The 23,014-nt window shown below is 33.7% G+C and overlaps 2 protein-coding genes and 1 pseudogene across 6 annotated transcripts; 2 read left to right on the top strand and 1 right to left on the bottom strand.

Moving 5' to 3' along the window:
* Positions 1-747: 747 nt before the first annotated feature.
* LOC127902370 (uncharacterized) lies at positions 748-1,689 on the top strand. The gene has a single exon (XM_052441276.1). The coding sequence runs from the start codon at positions 748-750 to the stop codon at positions 1,687-1,689; it is 942 nt and encodes a 313-aa protein (XP_052297236.1).
* Positions 1,690-4,527: 2,838 nt separating this feature from the next.
* On the bottom strand, positions 4,528-6,657 carry LOC127902371 (uncharacterized; annotated as a pseudogene).
* A 10,093-nt stretch (positions 6,658-16,750) lies between these two features.
* LOC102618594 (coiled-coil domain-containing protein SCD2) lies at positions 16,751-21,991 on the top strand. Of its 5 annotated transcripts, none has more exons than XM_025096871.2 (17): positions 16,751-16,899; positions 16,987-17,173; positions 17,668-17,743; positions 17,985-18,026; positions 18,329-18,391; positions 18,628-18,677; positions 18,763-18,790; positions 19,097-19,171; positions 19,295-19,405; positions 19,511-19,571; positions 19,851-19,964; positions 20,177-20,298; positions 20,534-20,594; positions 20,829-20,873; positions 21,044-21,084; positions 21,206-21,332; positions 21,724-21,991. In XM_025096871.2, the coding sequence occupies exons 2-17, from the start codon at positions 17,019-17,021 to the stop codon at positions 21,834-21,836; spliced, it is 1,284 nt and encodes a 427-aa protein (XP_024952639.2). In that variant the 5' UTR covers positions 16,751-16,899; positions 16,987-17,018; the 3' UTR covers positions 21,837-21,991. The 5 variants fall into 5 exon arrangements, with proteins under 5 accessions (XP_024952639.2, XP_052297770.1, XP_052297771.1 ...); XM_052441810.1 differs by having other exon boundaries at positions 16,780-16,899; positions 16,993-17,173; XM_052441811.1 differs by having other exon boundaries at positions 16,789-16,899; positions 17,014-17,173.
* Positions 21,992-23,014: the final 1,023 nt, after the last annotated feature.

Genomic DNA, 23,014 nt, shown 5'->3' on the forward strand with positions numbered 1-23,014 from the left:
ATGAATTCAGGAAGGTTGTGAAGGTGTATGCAATAAAGAATGCATTCAGATTAGAAAGAGTAAAGAATGAAAAGTCAACAGTTACACTTAGGTGTGCTGCTATAGGATGTACTTGGAGGCTACATGCTAGTCCTAATTGGAATAAAGGCCATTTTCAGATCAAGACTTATTGTTCAGAGCATACTTGTGCAAGAAACAGCGAGAACTACGAAGCAACATCAACATGGATAACTATTTCCTTTCTTCATCTGTTTAGGGCTAATACTCAACTGCTAATTGATATCACTACATCAGAACTGTTTAGAAGATATGGGATAACATGCTGCAATCAAAGGCTATATCGGGCAAGAAACAAGGCATTAGAACTGTTGGGACAAGACCATAAAACCAGCTACACCAAACTATTCAGGTATATGCATGCCATACTTGCTTGGAATCCTGGATCCACTGTATCATTAGATGAAGATTGGTTTAGGGGTGGCGTGGATCCTTATTTTAGGAGATTTTTCTTGTTCTTTGATGCAAGTAGAAGGGGATTTTTTGGGGGTTGTAGGCAATTCAAAGGCATTGATGGTTGTTTTCTAAAAGGACCTTATAAGGCAATTCATAGGCGCTGATAATTGTTTTCTAAAAGGACCTTATAAGGGAGTATTGCTTTCTGCAATTAGTGTGGATGCCAATTATGGCATTTACCTGTTGGCCGTATATGTAGTAGAAAATGAAAACACAGAGTCTTAGGTGTATTTTATGGAGAAACTGTATGAACAAATAGGCTGCAATAATGGGGAAGGTTTGTGTTTTATGAGTGACAGACAGAAGGGGATACTGAATGCATTAGACAAGGTCTTTCCTCAAGCTTTGAAGAGATACTGTTGCAGATATATTTATGCTAACTTCAAGGAAAAAATTCATGGTATTTTGCTTAAGAAACCATTATGGCAAGCGTGTAGAAGTGCAAATGTTTCTGATTTCAGAAGACACATGGCTGAGTTGAATGAAATCAGTCCTGCTGGACATGATTGGTTGATGCAAATACTAGTGGTTTGTTGGGCGAATCATTGTTTCCTTGCCCATACTAAAAGTAATCATGTCACTAATAACATGTCCGAGTTTTTCAACAAATGGATAAAAAATTATAGAGGCATGCCAATCCTCCGAATGCTTGAAGAAATTAGGAGGAAAATGCTGACACTCATTCACATAAGACAACAAGAAGTTCTCACTTGGCAGGATGAGTTGCCTCCAGTTGTGAGGAGGAAAGTTACGAGAGAAAAGGAGGCGGCTAGATCATTGATTGTGATATTTGGTCACAACCAAACATTTGAGGTCATGGAAGATGTGTCCAAGAGGACTGTTGTAGATTTGTTAGGAAAACATTGTGATTGCAATGAGTGGGACATATCAAGGTTGCCTTACGAACATGCAATTTGTTGCATTGATGCCATGAGGTTCAACGTGAATGACTATGTCCACTCGTTGTTGAAGAAAACATCATTTCAAAACACTTACTCTCACAAATTATATCCAGTGCCTGATGAGAGTAAATGGCCTCTATTTCTGCACAATAATCTTCAACCACCAATTATCAGTAGATCTGTTGGTAGGCCTCAGACCAAGAGAAAGAAAGAATTGGGTGAAACAAAGTCCTTCAAAAGGAGTTCCAGTGTGAAATGCTCGAGATGTGCTTAGTGGGGCCACAATAAGAGGGGTTGTAAGGCACCTATGCAGTGTTTGAAGTTGAAGAAAACAGAACTGAAGCGAAATTCAGCAAAGGTCAGTGATTACAATTTTGTAGTTTATTTTTATGCATTTATATTTACCCTCCAACATATCAACCACCAATACTCACACACACACACACACACACATATATATATGGGAAAGGTCATTGCTCTGGTTCAAAGTATGCTGATGATGGCATTGCTTCAAGTGCTGTATCTACTGAAAATATGGTGTCAACTCAGTCCAGTGTCATTAGACATGGTATTATCTTAATAATCTCATTTATATTTTGTTTAAAATGATGAAATAATATATACATAAAAATTAGATAATCTTCTAATTATGTATATTTACAATTGAAGGACAAGTAACTCAAGAGTAACAAGTATGAAGTACAGTGTATTCAGTAACATGTTAGTAGCACAAATGTCACATTTTTTTGTAAAGATAGCATCACCCGAACTAATCTCATACAATACATTTTTTTGAGGGATCTGATGATACAACACCTTTTTAGTACGAGCAAGGCAATTGAGATGTCGTATTATCTTTTTGTACTCAGTCATAGGCACAAGATTGAATTTATGTAGATTTTGTATATTTTGTATAAATGTGATACTAACATAGTGACAATGTAATGTATTGGTGGTTTAACTCAGCTATCATGGCACACTGTTAGTGTAGTTATTATTTTTATTCTTTTTATGTATATGGGCGATTACTGGATGTATTGACTAATGAAATTCAGTCAAATTGTGATTGTGATCAACTGTAAACTGCAGAAATGCACATGTGACTGTTATTTAAATTTGAATGCCATTTTCGTTAGTGTTATTTTCCAATTCAATTAACTCATAATAATGTTTTTTTCTTCTCGACACAAATTAAAATGTTTGTTATTTGTGTTGCTGGTTGGTTGACAAACAACTTGATAGATTCGAATTTAGTTATTTCATTAGACAAGTAAAATATTGGTGGTTTGGTGGAGATTGGTATAGTCCGTTGCTGAGAGAACTAAATTATGTTTTTGTAGTTTTTTATTGCACCTCTAGGCAAGCATCCTGTAATTTGGGGAGACAATAAGTTGTCTCCCGGGAGACGAGCAGTCGTCGCTCCAAATTACAAAAACAAGCATCCTGTAATTTGAGGAGACAAGCACTTGTCGCACGGTTGACTCAATCCATATCCAATCCACCATTTTGTGCATTAGTTTTCGAATTAAAAATTTTTAGTTCTCTCCAACTAATGAAATAAAAAAAATTTAATATAAAAATAGTTTTGCTACCAATTAAATTTAAAATTGAATAAAATTTAAATAAATTAATTATTTAAATAAAGCTAAAATAATACATTTAAAGTTTCAAAATATAACACATCGAGATTAATTATTCAAATAAAGCTACAATAATACGTTCAAAGTTTCAAAATATAACACACCAAGTTTAATTGTTCAAATAAAGTTACAATAATACATTAATATAACATCGAAATTAATTGTTCAAATAAAATCACAATTAATTGAAATGACGAAGTTTCGGAAACCAAACACAGTCTGATCCTTCACAAGGGCTGTTGTGCCTGTCGAAAAGTGGTGATTATGGAGCCGTCCACAATGGGAACCAGGAGAAGCCGTACGGGTGGCGATCTTGAAGGTTGTGATAGTGAAATTGTTCAGCTGAAACCAGTGAATGTGAAGTGGCTCGATGGACTTGGGAAAGAAGATGGCTTGCTCTCGCCGGAATCGTGCGACCGATGTCCTTAAAATTCGTGTCGAGAGTGTATCAAACCAGTATTGAGTGTTGTTAGTGTGTGTGACGGCGGGGAAGCTTAGGGTTTTTTGTTTGTAAATTGTTGGTGACTTGGTGTCATATTACTTTGTTTTTAGGTGACTTTGCAAATTGTTGGTGACTTGGCGTTATGTTACTTTGCTTTTGCTAGTGCGTGTGACTTTGCTTTTATTTTGTTTTACAATTTTTACAAGTTATATTTGTATATTTGATTATTTAATTATTTTTTATTTTATATTATTATTGGGTAATGACTAAGATATGTTATAGTGCTTATGTAACTATGTAATGTCACATTTATAATTTTTTAAATTTAATTTATAATAATTTTTTAAATTATATATATATATATATATATATATATATATTTTTTTTTTTTTTTTTTTTGCGGATTCACGGATTTCTGCGGATTTACAGAAGTAAATCCATATCCAATCCATCAACTGCGGATTTTTAAATTTTCAATCTATATCCAATCCACCAATCCACGGATCGGATTTGAGCGGATCGGATTGGATTCTGAACACCCCTACTCATTGGTAAAAGCACTTGTATGAAGTTGTTGGCGCCAAATATTGGACTTGGTTTAAGTGGTTTAGATATTTTAGTAATTTTACAAGTCAACTAACGGTCAAATCGTATGTATACTAACGGTAGGGGAGGTAAGTGAGAATATAACCAATCTCGCCATCTAAGTGAAATTATATCAAACCTCAGGGGAGGTTTCTAAAAATAGCCTGTCTAGTATGTAACAGGTGTGAAATCATATACTTAATCACTGCATCACACAACATGTAATAATTGGCTTCCCCAGAAGATAAGCTTTATTATTCAACTCCAACTTCACATAGCAATGGTGGATTTAGAAAAATAATTTACTGAAGGCCTAAATTAAATAACAATAAAATGTAAAAATTGAAACTTGAATATATAAAATTTTTGATAACACATTTATAATTGTTCTCTACACAATTTTATATTCTGAAAATATTGTGCAATAGACTCATTATCAATACTATTAAATATATCTTTTTTTTACATAAACAATCAAATTATCATTTATCCATTCATCTCTAATCCAATTCTGAAGTTCATTATTCACAAATTTCATCGCTGAAAATGTTCTCTCTACTGTGGCTGTAGAAACTGGAAGAACTAATGCTAATGTCACCAACAAATATACTAACGGATACACCTTATCTTTCTTTGTCTCAACCATTCTTTTAGCAAAGGCACCGATTCCCTTCAATCCTACAAACTCAGTACTAGAACTCATATCCATTATGTAGGTTTGAAGCTGAGTCTTAAGTGCCATAAGCTCTATTAGTGAAAAATCATTTGGATAAAATTGAGCAAGACATACTAACTTGTCCTTATCAAAAGCAGCAAATGCGTCATTTGGATATAGACATGCAAAACAAAGAAGCAATTCTATATTCACCTCATTGAAACGATTATTTAGCTCTTGAAGTTGCAAATCTAGAAAAGCAAAAAATAGTTCAACTTGAAAATAATGCATGTTTGAGATCTCTCGAGTCTTACGTCGTGATCGACCCCATGGCAAAAAAACATCATTCATGTTAGGGACATCAATATCATGCTTCAAACAAAAAGAAGAAACCTCAGAAAACAAAGAATCTCACCCATTGTCTCTCATTATTTGCCAGTTTTTCTTGCATATTTCAACCAATTTTATGGCATTTAGAATATCTTGATCCTTTCTTTGAAGTGCTTGTGACAACTCATTTGAAAGTGCAAGTATATCCCTCATCAAATATAAATTAAGTACAAAATCAAAAGATTCCATAAACTCTACCAAACAATATGCTTGAAATCTCTATTTGCTAGAGTTTGACTTATCTTTTGCAACTATCTCAAGCACACTAATTATATGTGGAAACAAAGAGATTATATGAAGCAACGTACCATAATGTGAGCTCCAACATGTATCACCAAAACGTTTCAAGTAGTCTCTTGATTTTGGCCTTGCCCACTCGGTAGGTCATCATTTTCAAGTGCTTCAACAACTGAAAGTAATTGCTTCTCTTGAAGAATATATTGGCGTTTACATGAAGCCCCAACAACATTAACAGGGTTAGCGACTACATTGAAGAAAGAATTAACTTGATCGTGCTTCTTTGCGACAGCCACAATAGCTAGTTGTAGTTGATAAGCAAAACAATATATATAATAAGCACACTTATTCTCATTTATAATAAGTGTTTTAAGACTATTGAACTTGCCTTGCATGTTTCTAGCCCCATCATAACCTTACCCACACAGCCTAGAAATACTCAATTCATGCTTAGAAAATAACTGATCAAGAGCTTCTTTAAGCGAGATAGCATTGGTACGAGTAACGTGCTTAAGACCTATAAAACGCTCAATGACAGATCCATTCTTATCTACATATCTCAATACAACAGCCATCTGCTCCTTCATAGATGCATCATGGGATTCATCAATTAAAACAAAAAATAATGCATCACTTACATCTCTAATAGCATTGGTAGTTTCAATAGAACAAGCCCTTACAATATCTTTTTGAATTGAAGGTGCGTGCAATCAACATGTTGTTTCTAGGAGCGTTCTTCAAAGTAACTTTTAATATCTTCATTGTGATCAGTAAGAAATCTCAAAATTCGAAGATAATTTCCTTGGTTACTTGAATTATCAGATTCATCATAACCACGAAATGCAAGCCCTTGTTCTAAAAGAAGCCGAACAACATCAATGGATGCAAATAGGCGAGTTCAATAATCTTTTCAATCTTGATCAGAATGTTAGTTGAAAAATGTTCGAACATGCTGCTCTTGTTTCATTAAATCTTCACAATAACCCACGGCCTTGTTGTGAGCACTATTAGGACCTCCAACATGCTCTTCTAATCTTTCTGGTTTTTTCCAATTTGAGAACCCATTTTTTGTAAATGTCTCACCACTTGCTTGTTCACCAATTTCTGGTCTGAAAAGATAACAACATAAACAATATGCAGCATTCTTTGATATACTATATTCTAACCAATTTTTGTATTTATTGAACCAAGCAGGATTGAATCATCACTGTTGTTGCCCAAATTTAGAGTTACAAAAATTGTGGAATCTAGGTTGGCAAGGACCCATTTGTAAATATGCTCTACAAACTTCATCTTGAACATTAGTGAAATGCAAGTTATGCAATCCAAGAGGGGGGTAAATTGGGATTTTAAAATTTATGCAATACAATTCGCACAACAATTTAATCTATTGCCTTAATCAAATCAAAACAATAAATTCAATCAAGCACAATATTAAAAGAGTAAGGGAAGAGAAAACGAACACAAGGATTTTTACGTGGTTCGGCTATCCCCGCCTACGTCCATGCCTCCAAGCTCACCCGGCTTGAGGATTTCACTATCCAAGCCTCCCAAGGCTTCAAATGTTTACAATTGACTTCCAAAGTGTCAATGAACCTTTACAACAAGAGATTATATCCCCAATCTCTTCACCCCAAGTGTTTCCCACACTTGTACACTCACAAATTGATGAGAAAAGAAATTCACAACAATAAAACTCTCTTTAAGAGTGAATAATAAATTATAGCTCAATGATGATTCAACAAATGATGATTTACGAAATGGAAGCTCAATATATGTTATATGATCTTATATTTGCTTGTGTTCTATTTTAAAATGAAGTTGGAGTTGAGTTTTTATAGTGAAAGCCCGAAAACTAGCCGTTACAGGCAAATTCCAGCGCCCAAGCGGCTAGCCGCTTATTTATCCGGCTCGCCGCTCAGGAACAGTGATATTATCGTTATTTTTGAATTTTGCTACAATAATATTGTTCACTAAAATTACACCTAAGCCCAAAGCTTTCTATAATTATACTATGGCCCAAAATGTTAGAAAACTTTACAAAGAGGTCCAATTTCAGAACTTCCTAAGAATAGTTGTCTTTTCCAAACTTTTTGAAATTATGATATTACCCCAAAGATTTTATTGTTTCGCACAAAGGTCATTTTCAGCATAATACCTATATTTTTCAAAGTTCTCAAAACCTTTCACTTTAGTCTAAAATATTCATAAATTATAGTATGGCCCAAAACATTTAAAGTGTTTGTAAATACATCCAACTCCGAAATTTAATACTTATTAAAATAAAAAATTTCAAATCTTAGCATTTAAGTCCAATTTACTCAAATCCACAAAATACTTTACTTTATAAAAATAAAACCTTTTAGTTTATGAAAAGTATTTAATTAAATTAATATATTGAGCTTCTCAAATGCTAAATCATGCATCAATTAAATCATACCGGCTTTACAAGAATTTATTGCACTAATTTGTTCGTTGAGCTCTAAACTATTCTTGATGTCGCCGTTGTCCGTTGAGTGTCTTCAATCTTAATTTCACTTGATTCACTTACATAAATATTACCGTTCAAAAACTAGTGAAAATGTGAAATACAATATTTATTAAATCACTCAATACATATGTTTGTTATCATCAAAATTACATTATGTATAGCTCTTTAGGCTAACAATTAGGATTGTAAGAAGAAATTGGAGGTCGTTGTCCAGGATCATAAGGAAGTTTTGACAATTCTAAGTCAAACTTATTTCGTTTTTCTGGACCACTTTCATCTCTCTCTAGAAATGGCGACATCACTGATTTTCTTTTAAAATACTTTTCCATATCTGTTTCATAATTATATATATGAGTACTTATATAAAAATAAATTAATTACAATTGAAAAAATTAATTTACTAATAGTTATAAACAAAATCAACAAAAAAAAAAAACTGTAAAGACTAGAATTAATCACTTGAACAATTACAATTTTTATAGAGATGTGTTGACATGTGAAAAAAAATAAAATACGAAATTATTAACTTAATTTGAAAAAAAATGAAAAGAACATGTTTACAGTTTACCTGATGCAAAATTAATGTAAAGGCAAGTCGGTCCCACGTTTCACCCACTCAAGCCCACAACAATTAATAAAGCACCCCCTCATTCTCCTTTTGCTTTCGTCACTGGGATTCTAAGAATAAAGAATAGAAGTTATGCTGCTTGCAATTTGTTTTTTTCGTTCAAGACAATCCCTAATTACAAGTGTGGCACTCACGGTTTAATTTCTAGATTATAAATATTTTGGGTTGTGGGCTTTATTTTTTTAAAGTCAAATTATTACTTTATAATTATTAAAATAATAGTTTAAAATTTAAAAATTTATTATTTTTCTTTTTAAAAAAATGTTTTTTTTTCAGTAGGGGCTTGAGCCCCCATTGGTCTTGCACTACATCTGCCTCTGCCACATAGGGTTGCCAAAATTTGGATTTGGATCTGGATTCATATTTCTTTATTCGAATCTATAAAAAAAGATGCAGATCCGAATGTAGATAATATCTGTAACGAATGCGGATGGATCTTCCGAATATTCAGATCCGCAAAAAGTAAAATTTAATAATTTAATACATAATTTAATAATTCAATCATTTATCTATTAATATCAAATAAAATCCAATCATAATTCTACATGAATAACATACAATAATCTCATAAATCTACAAATAAAATTTATTTTTATCTTTATTTCATTTTTAATAAATATTTTTAATTCAAAATAAAATTCAATAATTTACCTAATAATATCAAATAAAATTCAATCATAATCCAACAATTAATATTTCTACATGAATAATATACAAAAACATCATAAATCCATAAATAATTTTTTTAATTTTTCATTTAATTTTATATATATTTTTTAAATTTAAAATAAAATTTATCCGGATTCAGATATCCAATTTTTCGGATGCACTTGCATCCGGATCCGGATCTATGCAAATCCTAAATTTCCATATCCAGATCCGGATTTAATTGCCATCCCTAACTCCACACATAAAATCTGGGTAGTCTCAATCTGTAATAAGTCTTACTTATTTGCTAAGCATTTGTTGAGTCTCAAGTCACAAAGCCTTCACTTTGGCATATGAAGGACATATTATTTTGAGTAGAGCTACTCACACTTGAAAAAATACTTATAAACTGCTTTATGTGTTGTATTTAAATTTTATCTATAACGTAGACATATATTACATGTCCCAATTGGCATCCCAACTATATGAAATCAACCATTTAACGTAGGCTACAAGCAACATAAACAACAAATGATTTTCTTTTACAAATAATGAAAGCCTGGATAGGATAAAAGATATGAGAAAAGATGAATTTTAGTGTTTTTTTAGTAGTGTTACACATCCCAAGTTTTTTTATAGTAAAAACATATTTCAAATGATGTAGTATTCATCAATTAGTTAGTGAGATAATATAACTAATGCACTTAAATTTATAAAAAATTATCCACAAAACGACACATCATTTAAATTGAAATTTGAGATAAAAAATTTAGAATGTCTATCATTATTATTATTTTTTTAAGAGCATGCATAAAGTTTGAATAAAATAAAACAAAATAAATCACATCTACATTTGAGGATGTAGAATCCAGTTTGTACCACTCTTTTCTTTCCCATCTTAATCATCGAAAGAGATTTCAAATTTACTGATCTTGTTTCAGGAAACCGAAATCAAATTTTTATGACGTTGGTTTCCACCCAATCTTCATTATCCCGAACTATTGGGGCAACTTTTGATGCGTCACTTTCAACAGACTTTAGGATAAATTCACTGCGCGCATCTCGGCTATTAGAAAGGCTGCCAAACCAATGTATTGAGTTTGCAAATGAACTCTCTGTTTCTACAGGAACCGATAAGCATGAAGAACCCGAGAACAAAGTTCTACCGTCCAAGCTTTCAATTTCAAACCAATCCATTTGTGACCGGATTTAAGTGTAAGCGATGATTATCAGGTCTAATCGACGGTTGGATTACGGGAGTATTTCCCACTTTCGGATGCAATGTTAACGGCACCAATAGCATTTAGACAAAGAAAGGAACAGGAGAAAAATCCATCCACGTACACCACATCCTCAACCCATGGATAATTATCTTGAAACCAGAACTCAGTTCCAGGTTATATCTTCAATTCTACATATGTTGATAATATATTTATTAGATTCTAGCGATATTGCAAATACAACGCAAGTCTGGAGAAATTGGAGTCGCTGAGAAGTTTGCTTTGTGAATCCTGTACTAGTGCAATACAGGAAGTTGATTGATCTTTTCAAATGAAAGGTGTGTAGAAAAAGAGTGAAGGACCTTTTCTCTCCTCCTGAAAACTTTATTATTTCCCTGGAAAAGGACCCAATCATTTTTTGAATCAAGTGGTGTTGCACCAACAAAAATTGTTCTGTTTCTGGCACTATTGAAAACAGGGTATTTTTGTTAGTGAGAAGGATCGTAGAGATAACATGAGTGTGCATTGTACCCATCAACCATGGCAATTTGTCTCCGTATTGGACGATATCTGCTGCTTCCCGACTCTTGCAAACAGCCTGGAATCGTATTTGATAGACATAATAAAGACGGTCGGCGATTAAATTTATGATATCAAGTGGAAGATCAGACCATGATCGCCTTTCAAGCTTTTGCTCCTTACGACACCAACCATGGCAGAACAACTTGTTTCTTCCAAAATTGAACTTAGTTGTATAATGCATTGACTTCTCCTTAGACCAGAATTTCACTGGTAGCTGTATTCTGTTCACGGATTGATAGTCATCGGTTTTTTAAATGATATGCTTACATACTTGGGACGTAAAATCTTTTTCATAAATACTTATAGTGTGGTACTGTGAAATTATATCATTAATAACAAAATAAAAAGTCAACCTTTTCATTTGGTGATATGTTATTGGGATACAAACTTTGTATTCTAACTTTATAAATATATTCTCTAAGTCTAAGGTGTTTGATTGAATGGTTTTCAAATATTTTTATTTAGTTAACCTCCTATCTTCGAGTCTGAGAAAGGTGGGAATAAAAAATTTAATTTGAGTTTTGTCCACTCTAAAAAAAAAAATTACAATGTGAATCTCTTATAATAATTCCAATATTCTTATGATACAAGTCATTCTCCAGTTTTGGTATCAGCATATTTTATGAAACTTGAATTTGATATGCACATAGATAGCAAACAATGGAGTACAGAATTTATAATTGTAATCCTTCAGGATAATCTACCTTAATTGGCCCAATAGTCAAAATAAGAGGTCAATGGATAAATTATCCCTCCAATGCATAAGATATAAATTTGAGAGGGAGCAATCTAGGCCCAGCTAAGGACCCAGAGAATATATATATATATATATATATATATATATATAATGTTCATATGCAGTATATTGTTAATTTTAGCCTTTTCAAAATAAAGCTTATGATACTCCCCTGTAATTACTACAATTTGACAACTTTTCTAGATTCATATACTCTGTTTTGACTTCAACCCCTAATTGTCTCCTTATAATTTTTTCTTCCACACTAGATTTTCAACCGTGGCTTCCTAAGGTGGGAGTAAACGACAAGCTGTTCTTAGAGTCTAGCAAATTCATGCAAGTTTACTTTTATGATTTTTGACCCCTTAAATTTTCAATTTTGTCTCCGTGAACTAGTTAAACTTGACATCGAACTATATTTTTAATTATCGATGGTTAACTTAAATTAATATAACACACACACACATATATACACACATAAATATATATATGTTTCTAGTCTGGGATCATAGAGTGCGGGAAATGTCTGGGAAAACTTTTAAAACCATGAGGTTTTAAAAGTTTAAAATTTAAAGCGCTTAAACCGCACGGTTTATGCATTTTTCCGGACGTTCCCACACTTTAAAATTTTAAATTAGAACATTATATATATATATTAAAGTACGAAAAAAGTTTGGAAAAACTTTAACACTGTAGGGTTTTACTGATTTCAAATATAAAGCGCTTAAATTGAACGATTTGTACGTTTTTTCGGACTTTCCTGCATTTTAAAATTTTAGATTGGAATATTTATATATATATATATACCTCACGAGCTAAATTACGTGAGTTTCAACATAGACAACATAAATGGATCTGACAGACTAGTTTGATCTTGTATAAATATAACTATATTATAAGACTTTCGAATTCAATTCGATTGGTCGTGAATACACTTTACATTAGGGTCTTAGCGATCACCCAACTCAATGATAATGAGTATGGATTAATGTTACATGTTATGTTTTATTAACTTTCAAACAAAAAGGTTCCCATGTCGCTGATCCTATCCAATTACGAAATTGTAACACAATACTCAATTTTAGAATCTTCAAAGATTCTAACCGTTAAAACCGCTACATTTGTTTCCCTCCTTCCCCTTCTTTTTGCCTTAACCAACGGATCACCTTCTTTCCCAATTGAAATGAACTGAAAAAAAAGAAAAAAGCATTTTACCACATCCTCATAAATCAATCAAATCATTTTATTATTATCCTTTCATCACCTATAACAAAACTTATTTCATTTTTTTTTTATTATCTATCGTGCATTTGTTGTTTACTAGCTAGCAATGGATAATAATAGAATGTATATACGGCAGAAGACCAGCGTATATCCGACGGACCAATCATCATCGCCATCGCACCGTCACACGCGGTCAGGATCAGTGTCCAATGTGAGAAAAGCTCAGACAAAAGCTGCAGCTCAAAGATTGGCTGCTGTCATGGCCCATAAGCCATCTGATGAGACTGATGATGACGACGACGACGATGATGATCATTCTCGTGATTACAGAGCCCCTGGTGGGCCCGGCGTTATCGGACTTTCCGGTACTGGTGGTCGCACAATGCGCTCCCGCTCTCCATCGGTAAGGAGATAAGTAAATTACAATAATAATAAAAATAATAATACTTTTGTTGGGTGCGATTATGCCGGCACTAATGCATGTAACCCATTAAATAAAATTTTGTTTTTCTTTTAGCAATTGTTTGTATAAAGAGTTGTCAGTCCGGATTTTAACAAACTAAGAATGTTAGTAATTGGAAAATTTGATGAATTGTTTCATTACTTATTTTATACTAATTGTTTTATGGTGTTGTGAACTTTTATCCCTTTATGATCTTATGGTGTTTAATCTTCGAAATTGAAAGCACAAAACATGTATGTTCTTATACGTTGGAACTGTAACTTGCAGAGAAAACCGATGGCCCAAAAGCGGACACAAATGATGCCGAATGAACTAGCCGATGAGGATAATGATGATGATGATGATGATGATGATGATGATGATTATGGTTTGGTGAGTGGTAAAGCGAGCATTGGGCTTGGTGGGGGAAGAGCAATGCAGTCGCGTGTTAATATGGTAATAGGCAGTTGTATTGCAGTTCATTTAATCTCTTTTTGTCATCCTTAGTTTAGTATGCATGTCTGGAAATTGATTTAGTTTCTTGTATCGCTTTGTGTTGTGAAATTCAGGCCAAAACTGTGCCTCGGAAGACTGTGAACCAACAAGCTGATGCAGATAATTATGAGAGCTATGATTACAGCAAGGCGAGCATTACAGGGAGTATTGGATATGCTGGTGGAAGATCTGTGCGGTCACCCTCTCCTGCGGTAATTGTCTATGGCGACAAACAATGATGCATATTCTTGACTTGTATTGAAATTATTAATTCTCTGATACATAGGAAACATGATCTTACCGTTGATTCATATCGAAGCCTGTGTTGATGTATGTAGCTTATTGAGTACGGCCTTCCTTAGTATTGAAAGACTAATAGATTGAATTAACTAGCATATTGTCATACATTTCATGGTTACCATTTGATTCTAAGATTTACATTACAGAGGGTTTGGTCTTAGTTCATACATGCTTATATTTGGCATGCATTTGAAGCACAGCCTAAAACTTCTCCTCAAAGGCCAAACCAACCAGCTACTGATGATAATGGTGATGATTATGACTATAGTAGAGTGAGCAGTGGAGGTAGCATTGGACTCACTGGACCTGGGGGAAAATCAAGGCAGTGACCCTCCCCTTTGGTAACCCTTGAGGAATATCAGTTTATATTCTTGACTTATAGATTTGTTAAGCTATGGTTTTCAGATTGTTAGGTAATATATTATGATATACTTCAACACAAATGGCTTCTGTTATTATTAGACCACTAACTTGAATAAATTCACATTTGCATATATAACGTTCATTATGTCACTGAAGTTTACATGTAGAGCATTTTAACCCTTGTATGTTCTTCAATTTAAATGCCTCGCACTGGAAATAGAACAACTTATATTGACTTTTCAAGATAAAAGTGCAGGCCAAGAGTACGCCTCCTCAAAAGCTAAAGCAGGAGACAGTAAACCGTCCAGCCAGTGAGGATAACGATGAGGATTGTGATTATGGTTCAGTAACCGGCAGAGCAAGCATTGGGCTTGCTGGTGGAAGGTCTGTGCGGACACCTTCTCCCCTGGTAACTATCTGTGAATACTGATTTAGACCTTCCTTGCGGCCCTTATAAATTCCTTTGTATGCCTTCTTTTATATATCATTAATTTATTATTCCACATTAACTAAGATAGCGATGTGCAGAACAATATGACACCTCAAAAATATAAGCAGGAGACAGGGAACCAACCAGCCAACGAAAACAAAGATGAGAACAATGAATATAGCAAGGACAGTGGCACCGGAAGCATTGGATTTAATTCTGGAAAATCCAGGAGGACACGAACTCCGATGGTAATTTTCTATGAATATCAAGTTAGATTAGCAACACGCACTAGTTTTGTAAAATAATGCTGTAGAAGAAACATGAATTGTAGTTGCAAACAATTTATTGATAAGAAGTGTAAGCTGATGCAAAGAAAACATAGCTAAACTAATTTGATTGATGAATGGTTATGCAACTGTTATCTTCATTTTGAAGCCTTTTAGCGTGTGTTATGTTATAGTTTATTATGAGACCAATGGGCTGTTATTCGCATATTCTAGAATATTTTGCTACCACCAAGTGAACATGATAGTGCAAATTTAAACAATTTATATTGCTCCTACAGTATGCATGCTTGAAATATCATATTCATGTACATTTTTATACTGGCTTACATAATGAAGCACAGACCATATCTACTCCTCAAAGATCTATGGATGAAGAAAATGATGAAAACTACGACTATGGTTTGGTGAGCGGTAAAGCAAGTATTGGGCTAGCTGGTGGAAGAGGTATTCGTTCACCCACTCCTAATGTAAGTGTCTATGACCGTGAATTTCAGATTCTTGGCTCAAATTATGATTGAACATTCAATTTTGTAGTGTATGCATACATTGTATTTGCCAAGAAACTATGTGAATACAAGACTCTAGTGCTGCAGATAAATATAGTAGTTGACGCGAAAATGATTTTAGATGACAATAAAAAGTATTACATCAATATTCAAGTTTGCCGATGTTGTACAACAACAAATTATTTTCAGTCAATGTTAGTTATCATGGATGTCTCTTGATGTTGTACAGTCTGGAAGTATTTGTAGTTAATATCAGTGATCATGAATCTCTCTTTCTCTTTACATGAATTCTGTACTCTTTATACTTTGTTTTTTATTTATTATGATACTCATGACATTGGAGCATGGGCCATTAGAGTATTAGTTTTAAAGATTTAATTTATTTACTAGAACCTTCATGCTTGGGGATTGATGTTGTGGATGTGAAAGTTCTTACTATGAGAAACATTATAAAGCACAGATCAGAGCTACAGCCCAAAAGCAGATCAAGGTGACAGCGAATCAACCAACTGAAGAAGAAAATGATGTGGATAACCTTTCATATGGTTCTAGGTATGCAAGTCGCAAGACAAGCATTGGTCATGCTGGTGGAAGAGCAAGGCGATCACCTTCTCCAATGGTAATTGCCATACCAGCTATTGCAACTTTAGATTTTTTCTTTCTTTTTTTTTTTAATTCGTGATTTTTCAAGTCAAGCTAATAATACGTAAGAATAGGTATTCATCGACAATCCAATTTTTCATTATGAATTTCATCTATTTTTGCATCTAACATAAATTCCTGGACCAGAAAAATAGGTTATTGCTTAAAGTTTCTTGAATTTAAGGTTAGAGCTTTGTGTGCACAGCTTTAGGATAATGTAATGTTGAGCTAAAACTATTATAGCGATATTTTCAATTTGACCAGTATTTAAATATTACATAACCAACTTAGGCAACAGAATACACTTTCATGTACCAATCTCAAGTATGACGTTGGCATTTGGCATGCACACGCTGTTGTCTACCTTGGACAAGTTCTAAACTATGGTTTCTATAAATAGAGACTTTCTCATAGAGTTTGAAGAAATACCTTTTTAAATGCTCATATTTTTTTGTGTAGTTTTAAGGATATCATGTTTTTTCTTTGTACTAGTCAGTTCGCACCAATCCAGAAGAACTTCCCTCTGTACATTCAGCTTCAGGTGCTCGATCATCTTTATCTGTGAACTCTATGGATCAACAATCATTAGCTCCTTTGAATTTAGTTGAACGACCATCTTATTCTACAGTGGCAGGTCGACCTTCTCAATCAACAGATTGCATGGAGCAACCTTCATCTGCTCGTTCTACATCATCTGTTAACTCAAATTCGAGAGTCAAAACAGTCGCTATGCTACCATCTGCTGTACCAATATCACTAAGGCCTTCATCAGCAACTCCATCAGAGGTGTCTGTTGAAAATCTAAGAGAGAGAAGGTATCAGCTCTAAACTTATGTAATTTCTCCTTTTTGAGTGCATACATCACTTGTATCATTGCACTTTTCTTCTTCTCATTTGAATAAGGTTTGAAAATTCTATATCTTTCACTACCATTTATTTATATTATGTGGGATTTTTACGTTGACCTAATCATGGTTTATATATATATATATATTCATGATCAAGAAAGTAAGACGATTCTCTTATTTCAATTAAATGTTTCTTGTTTGCTTCACAACTAGATTTGCCCGAGTAATTGAAGTACTGGCAACATCTAATGTTTTCAGAAAAACTAATAGCGTCTGTCAAGAATTTGTTTATTCCTCTGCAACTATTTGGCTACTGATATGAGTAGTCCATGTCTTAGCTTTTTATTAATTCAAACTTCGGGAGTAATCCTCTCGCTCTGATATTAAGTGTGGAGATTTTCTTAATGCACTTGTATAAATGCATTTGTCAGCCTAATTATGTAGTTTCTGTCAATAATCAGATCGTCTGTAGATTTTGGAAATGCAAACTTCAGGGAAGCTGACAATCAGCGTTCTGCCTCTGCTCTACAAGATGAGGTATGCCCTTTCAATTGATTGTATCTGTGTATCTAAGGTCCATTGTTTGCAGCTCTTCAAGATTCGAATATGAGGTAATTGTTAATGTACGTAATATCTGGTTGCCCTTCCTTTTTTAGAGTATTTTATTACATTAAATTTAATTCTCTCAACATTTTAACTGAAAAGGCCTAGCAAGCAAGTCCTAGCAGAGTTTTTATCTTTTTGGGCATTGCACTAATAAGTGTTAATCTTATGGCAGCTTGATATGCTACAGGAAGAAAATGAAATTCTACATGAAAAGGTGATGCCATTATTTTTTAAAGCTCAATTTAAAAAGAATCAGATGTTTCTCATTTAGTTTGTCCTCTATGCTCCTAACAATACCGATTGATGGTGCTGCAAACTTCAATAGTTCAAATGCAAAGACATAAAGCAAGTACCACCATGTTGATATTTCTGTCACATCACTATTCACTTAACTAAATATGATGTTCTGAGTTTTGAGCAGAAAATGATGTTTTCTCACTGTAATTATATTGGCATTTTCATTTTATCTTATGTGTTGGCAGTATATTATGATATTACTGATATGTATCTGCTCAGCTTCAACTTGCAGAGGAGAGGTGTGAGGAAGCTGAAGCGAGATCTCGACAGCTTGAGAAACAGGTAACTTTTTATTTTTATATTTAATTTCCTTATTGTTTGACCATTTTAGCAGATATATGATTCCCCAAGTGATAACAGTCTTGTTAAAAGTGTCATAACTGAGATTTTAATTTTTAACAGCAACAACAGTAAGAAGTAGTTTAATGAACTGTATTGACATTCACAGTATCTGTTTAAATATTTTATTATTTTTTCTTCCAGTGTTCTTATCTATTGATTTATATGATTTTATCAAGGTTGCTTCTTTTGGAGAAGGTGTCACACTAGAAGCCCGGCTTTTAAGCAGGCAAGCTTTAAAGTTCATATATGCATGTTTTATGCTGATGTATCATTCTCATATATGCTAATTTTGAGTTTGTTTCACTCTTCAGAAAGGAGGCAGCCTTGCATCAAAGGGAGGTGCGTATTACTAAGAGTATTGAATTTGCAAGATACCACATGCATATAATAGTCACACAACTTGCTTAAGATAAATGCAATCAGCTAAATGCCCTTTACATGTTACCGTATGCTCAGCGAGTCTATGCTAGTTTTACTGGTCCACTTGCATGCATTTGTGAATGAAAACATGTATGCTGTCTAATGCATTTTTATGTGAAGGTCAATGGATTATTTGTATGTTATTTTGAAATAAGCCAGAAAACAGTAGTGAGTACTGATCAAGACGGCATGCAAACATGTTTGTTCTTCTTCTTTCTTTCTCAGGCTGCTTTGAAAGTTGCAGCACGGAGTCATGGTAGTAACATTGAAGAGATTGCTGCACTTCGGACAGAGGCTGAGGTATTCAGAACTTTTATTTTTCGATTGTCATACTTTTATCTGAACTTTTTTCCATGCCGTGCACCTTTCTTATCAATGTGTCTTTTTGAATTTTTGTAATAAACTTTTCCAATTTTGACTTAGACTGCTAGGGATGAAGCAACAATTGCTCTGGAGACACTGCAACATTCGGAGGATGAAATTAGATCACTTCGAAACAGGACCCAGAGAATGATACTGACTCAGGAAGAGATGGTTTTGAATTTTTCCCCATCTCAGCATGTTCTTTTTTATATGTTTTTACTTGGTTTTCTCTACTTGTTTTTGCCATAGTTACATGATTTGCAGTTATCGTTCTAGGAAGAAGTTGTTTTAAAGAGGTGTTGGCTTGCTCGATACTGGAACTTATGTGTTCAATACGGTAAAAAAAAATTTCAAACTTGCAAAATAATAAGTTTCCATGCTTTTTTTCTTTTATCTTTGTTAGTTGTATGTAAAGGCCATTTAGTTAGGACGTGATGAATTCAAATTTATTTGCAACTATACTGAACAAATAGCTTATATCAAACTTGAATATAACAAACCAGATAAAGGATGATCAACTATTAGTTCATACATCTTTGTATTTCAGAGTCAATTAAAAAATATATGTGAATGCAAGTTCCTTTGAGATTTTAAGGGCTCCTCTGTTTCTTCGCAGGTATCCATGCAGAGATTGCTAAAGCAAAGCATGATTACTGGTCATCATTTGCGCCTCTGCCATTTGAAATGGTACTAGGTGCTGGACAGAGAGCTAAAGAGGAGAACTTATCAGGTGAGAATTAATACAGATACACGTGTATTTATTCCTGTAATCACTTTGTGTCCTTTTCAGCTGCATTTGAAACTGGATTGGGAATTGATATCAACCCCAATTCTTTGGACCATTTTTTTTTCACTCTTTTATTTTGAGAGTGGTAGCAGTGACAAGATTCTGAATGTCTCAAATTTTTTTGACCGTCTTCCTTTTGTTACCTTGCTGAGCAGAAAGCACTGCTGCAGAGGAAAGGGAAAAAGTTCTAAAAGACTTGAAAGAACTTTCTGGAGATGGAAATATTGAGAGTATGCTTTTAGTGGAGAAGGGTTTGCGAGAATTGGCTTACTTAAAGGTTTGTGTTGTATGCTTGCATCCGATAATTCTGCAGACAAAATATTGAAGCGATTATGCATCAAGCTGTCGTCTCTGAGAAATATTTCTGGCGACAATGTGTCCATGTATATTCTGCTTTTTGTACCTCTGCTTATCCAGAGTACTGATACAGTCAAATAACCAATGACTAGTTTTATGATTCATTTCTTCAACATGTAACAACAATTCTTAGCTTATGATTACTTTTAATGAAGGTAGAGGATGCGATTGCACTTTCCATGGCCCAACAGCGGCGCTTAAATCAGCTTAAATCTGGTATGCCAGAGCCATTTATTATAACCAGTAGTTCTGTTATAGTTAAGTCAGCATGTTTCTATGCAATTCATGCTTTGAAATATTCTCTATCAGTGAACTTGGACATTTTAGAATTACTTTTACATACAGTGAATTGATCAGGAATCTCCTTCTTTTGGAGTATTCAAACTGTTTTGCATACATTACTCAATCTGGTTCCTTGACTATTTTAAATTTCTCTCGTTATCATTTCAGTAGATGAAGTGAAGATACCCTCTGAGGGACAATTCGAGGCATTTGGTAAGTTCATAATTAGTATGAGATCTGAGTTTCTCTTTTTCACCACTGGCTTGCCGACATATTTATGATTTTGCATATTTGAATTTGCTAAACCTTACTTGCACCACAGTAAAGCACCAGCGTTAGTTTATATATGGTTTCTAAAACTAAATGTGTACTTTCATTTTCAGAATTGAGTCCAGAGGAGTCTGAAGATACACGGTTTAAGCAGGTCATTGAACAACTTTTGCAGGCATGAAAGCTCTGCGTTGAGTCTTTTGTCTTTTTGAGCCATTCAAAAATGAACATTAAATGTAATCACTTCTTGGATGCTTGCTTATATGCACGTGAAGGCCTGGCTTACATATTTTTGGAGAAGAGCAAAAGACCATGGAGTAGAATCAGACATTGCTGATGATCGATTTGAATTCTGGGTTGTGCATAGCGGCCAGTCTTCCAGCTCACAGGATGCAGTTGATGGTACTCTCCCTTCTCTCATCCCTTCTTCAGTCTTTCCTCATACTGCCCTTCATGCCCAGCAACATGCCACTTATCTTTCTGGTTCTCAAACGAAATTTCTTTTTCGCATTGTTTCATTACTCAGCATATGAATACATACGCACGCACACACATACAATATGTATTTATTGGCTAAGATGCATGATTCTTCAGATGTCTCGATACAGTAGGCGATAATGAGACATATGTCAGCTGCATTTCTTAGAAAATTTCTTCGCAATTCTAAATGTTTTGAAGTTTTCAGGGTTCAAAGAAGAAACCACAGTTTCATGTAACAAGAGCGTTGTTTATGCCTCATGAATAACCTGTCCTTTAATTTGTAAATATAGTTGAGCTTTTCTCTGATGTACAGTTGAACGAGGCCTAGCAGAGCTCCGGAAGCTTGGTCTCGAGAGCCAGCTGTGGCAAAGATCTCGAAAAGGGCTCGAGGAAGACTTTAAATCACAACTAGAGTATGACTTCTGATAACACAATTGATATTGATTGATATTCAATCTTGAACCCGAAAGGAATCTTTTATCCTCTCAGTTTGTTCAAGTGACAAACATATTCTTTTGACTTGCAAAATTATGAATGGTCTCCGTAGCAGAGTTGAATCAACAACTTACATTTATGCAAAATTATTATCTTGTATAGGCCATTGATTCCGGAAATGAACCCCATTCTATTTGGTTAATCATTCTTTTGCTTGTGAATTTTTTAGTCATGAGTTTGTGGGAACTTTCATAGTCAAAATAAGGCTTCATTTTTTCAAAATGGCGATATTTTAAAATGAATTTTGTTTGAAAAATAATTTTAGTGAAGTGTTTTTTTTCAACGTGGGACAGATCTCAAAAGTGTTTGAATCTTTTTCAGCTGCCACAAAAATTGCATATTCTATGTCTAACCGGCAAAAAGAGAATCAAATATTTTTTAGTTTCTTTCACCTTCCTTTTTGCTATGCAATTGAATATTAATTTGCATAAGATCGTGCGTTGATGTGTGGATTAAGATCGTGATAAGAGTTATATTGAGTTTTTAAAGATTTTATGTTACTTAATCTTTAATATTAGTATTTAATTATAATTTAATTATTTTTTATTTTTAAATTTATTAACATATTAATATTGTTCGAAAGAAAATTAAATTATAAGAAAATTCTAATATTAGGATTGAAGTCAGGCGTTTGAATCTTAATAATATATTTATGTTAATAACTTAAAATAAATTTTACTCAAACGAAGATCAGATTATTAGAAAATCGTATAATCATAACTCAGAGATTGCGTTTGAATCTCACTACTATGCCTGCTTATTAATTAAATAAAAATTGAAAAGACAGAGAGAAGTGAGTGGTTACACATGTATGATCGATTAATTAATACCCCCATCCAAATGGGTAGCCAATAAATTGCTTTCACGTTTTGTTGGCAGGTATAAATATCTCGATGACTTCAAAATTTTATGAGCATGGTGACCAATTTGAATATTTTAAAAAGTTCGTTAAATCGACACCAGCGGATCAGAATCAGATCGTGATTTTACGACAATAATTATTTAATATGGAATCGTGGGAACACGAAGATTCCAATGCCAGACAACATTTTCAATTTTTCATCAAGTTCGTTTGGGATTGTTTCAAATTTGACTCAAAACAAAATTTT

The sequence above is a fragment of the Citrus sinensis genome, chromosome 5, assembly GCF_022201045.2.
Source record: "Citrus sinensis cultivar Valencia sweet orange chromosome 5, DVS_A1.0, whole genome shotgun sequence".
NCBI classification, from domain to species: domain Eukaryota; kingdom Viridiplantae; phylum Streptophyta; class Magnoliopsida; order Sapindales; family Rutaceae; genus Citrus; species Citrus sinensis.

What these genes read in the sequence shown, in the direction of transcription:
- LOC127902370 (XM_052441276.1), top strand. Translation starts at nt 748, where the DNA reads ATGGAGAAACTGTATGAACAAATAGGCTGCAATAATGGGGAAGGTTTG.
- LOC102618594 (XM_052441808.1), top strand. Translation starts at nt 16,929, where the DNA reads ATGGATCAACAATCATTAGCTCCTTTGAATTTAGTTGAACGACCATCT. An exon ending in TACTGACTCAGGAAGAGATG is followed by an intron (nt 19,406 to 19,510) that starts GTTTTGAATTTT and finishes TTATCGTTCTAG; the next exon opens with GAAGAAGTTGTTTTAAAGAG. An exon ending in GGGACAATTCGAGGCATTTG is followed by an intron (nt 20,874 to 21,043) that starts GTAAGTTCATAA and finishes TTTCATTTTCAG; the next exon opens with AATTGAGTCCAGAGGAGTCT.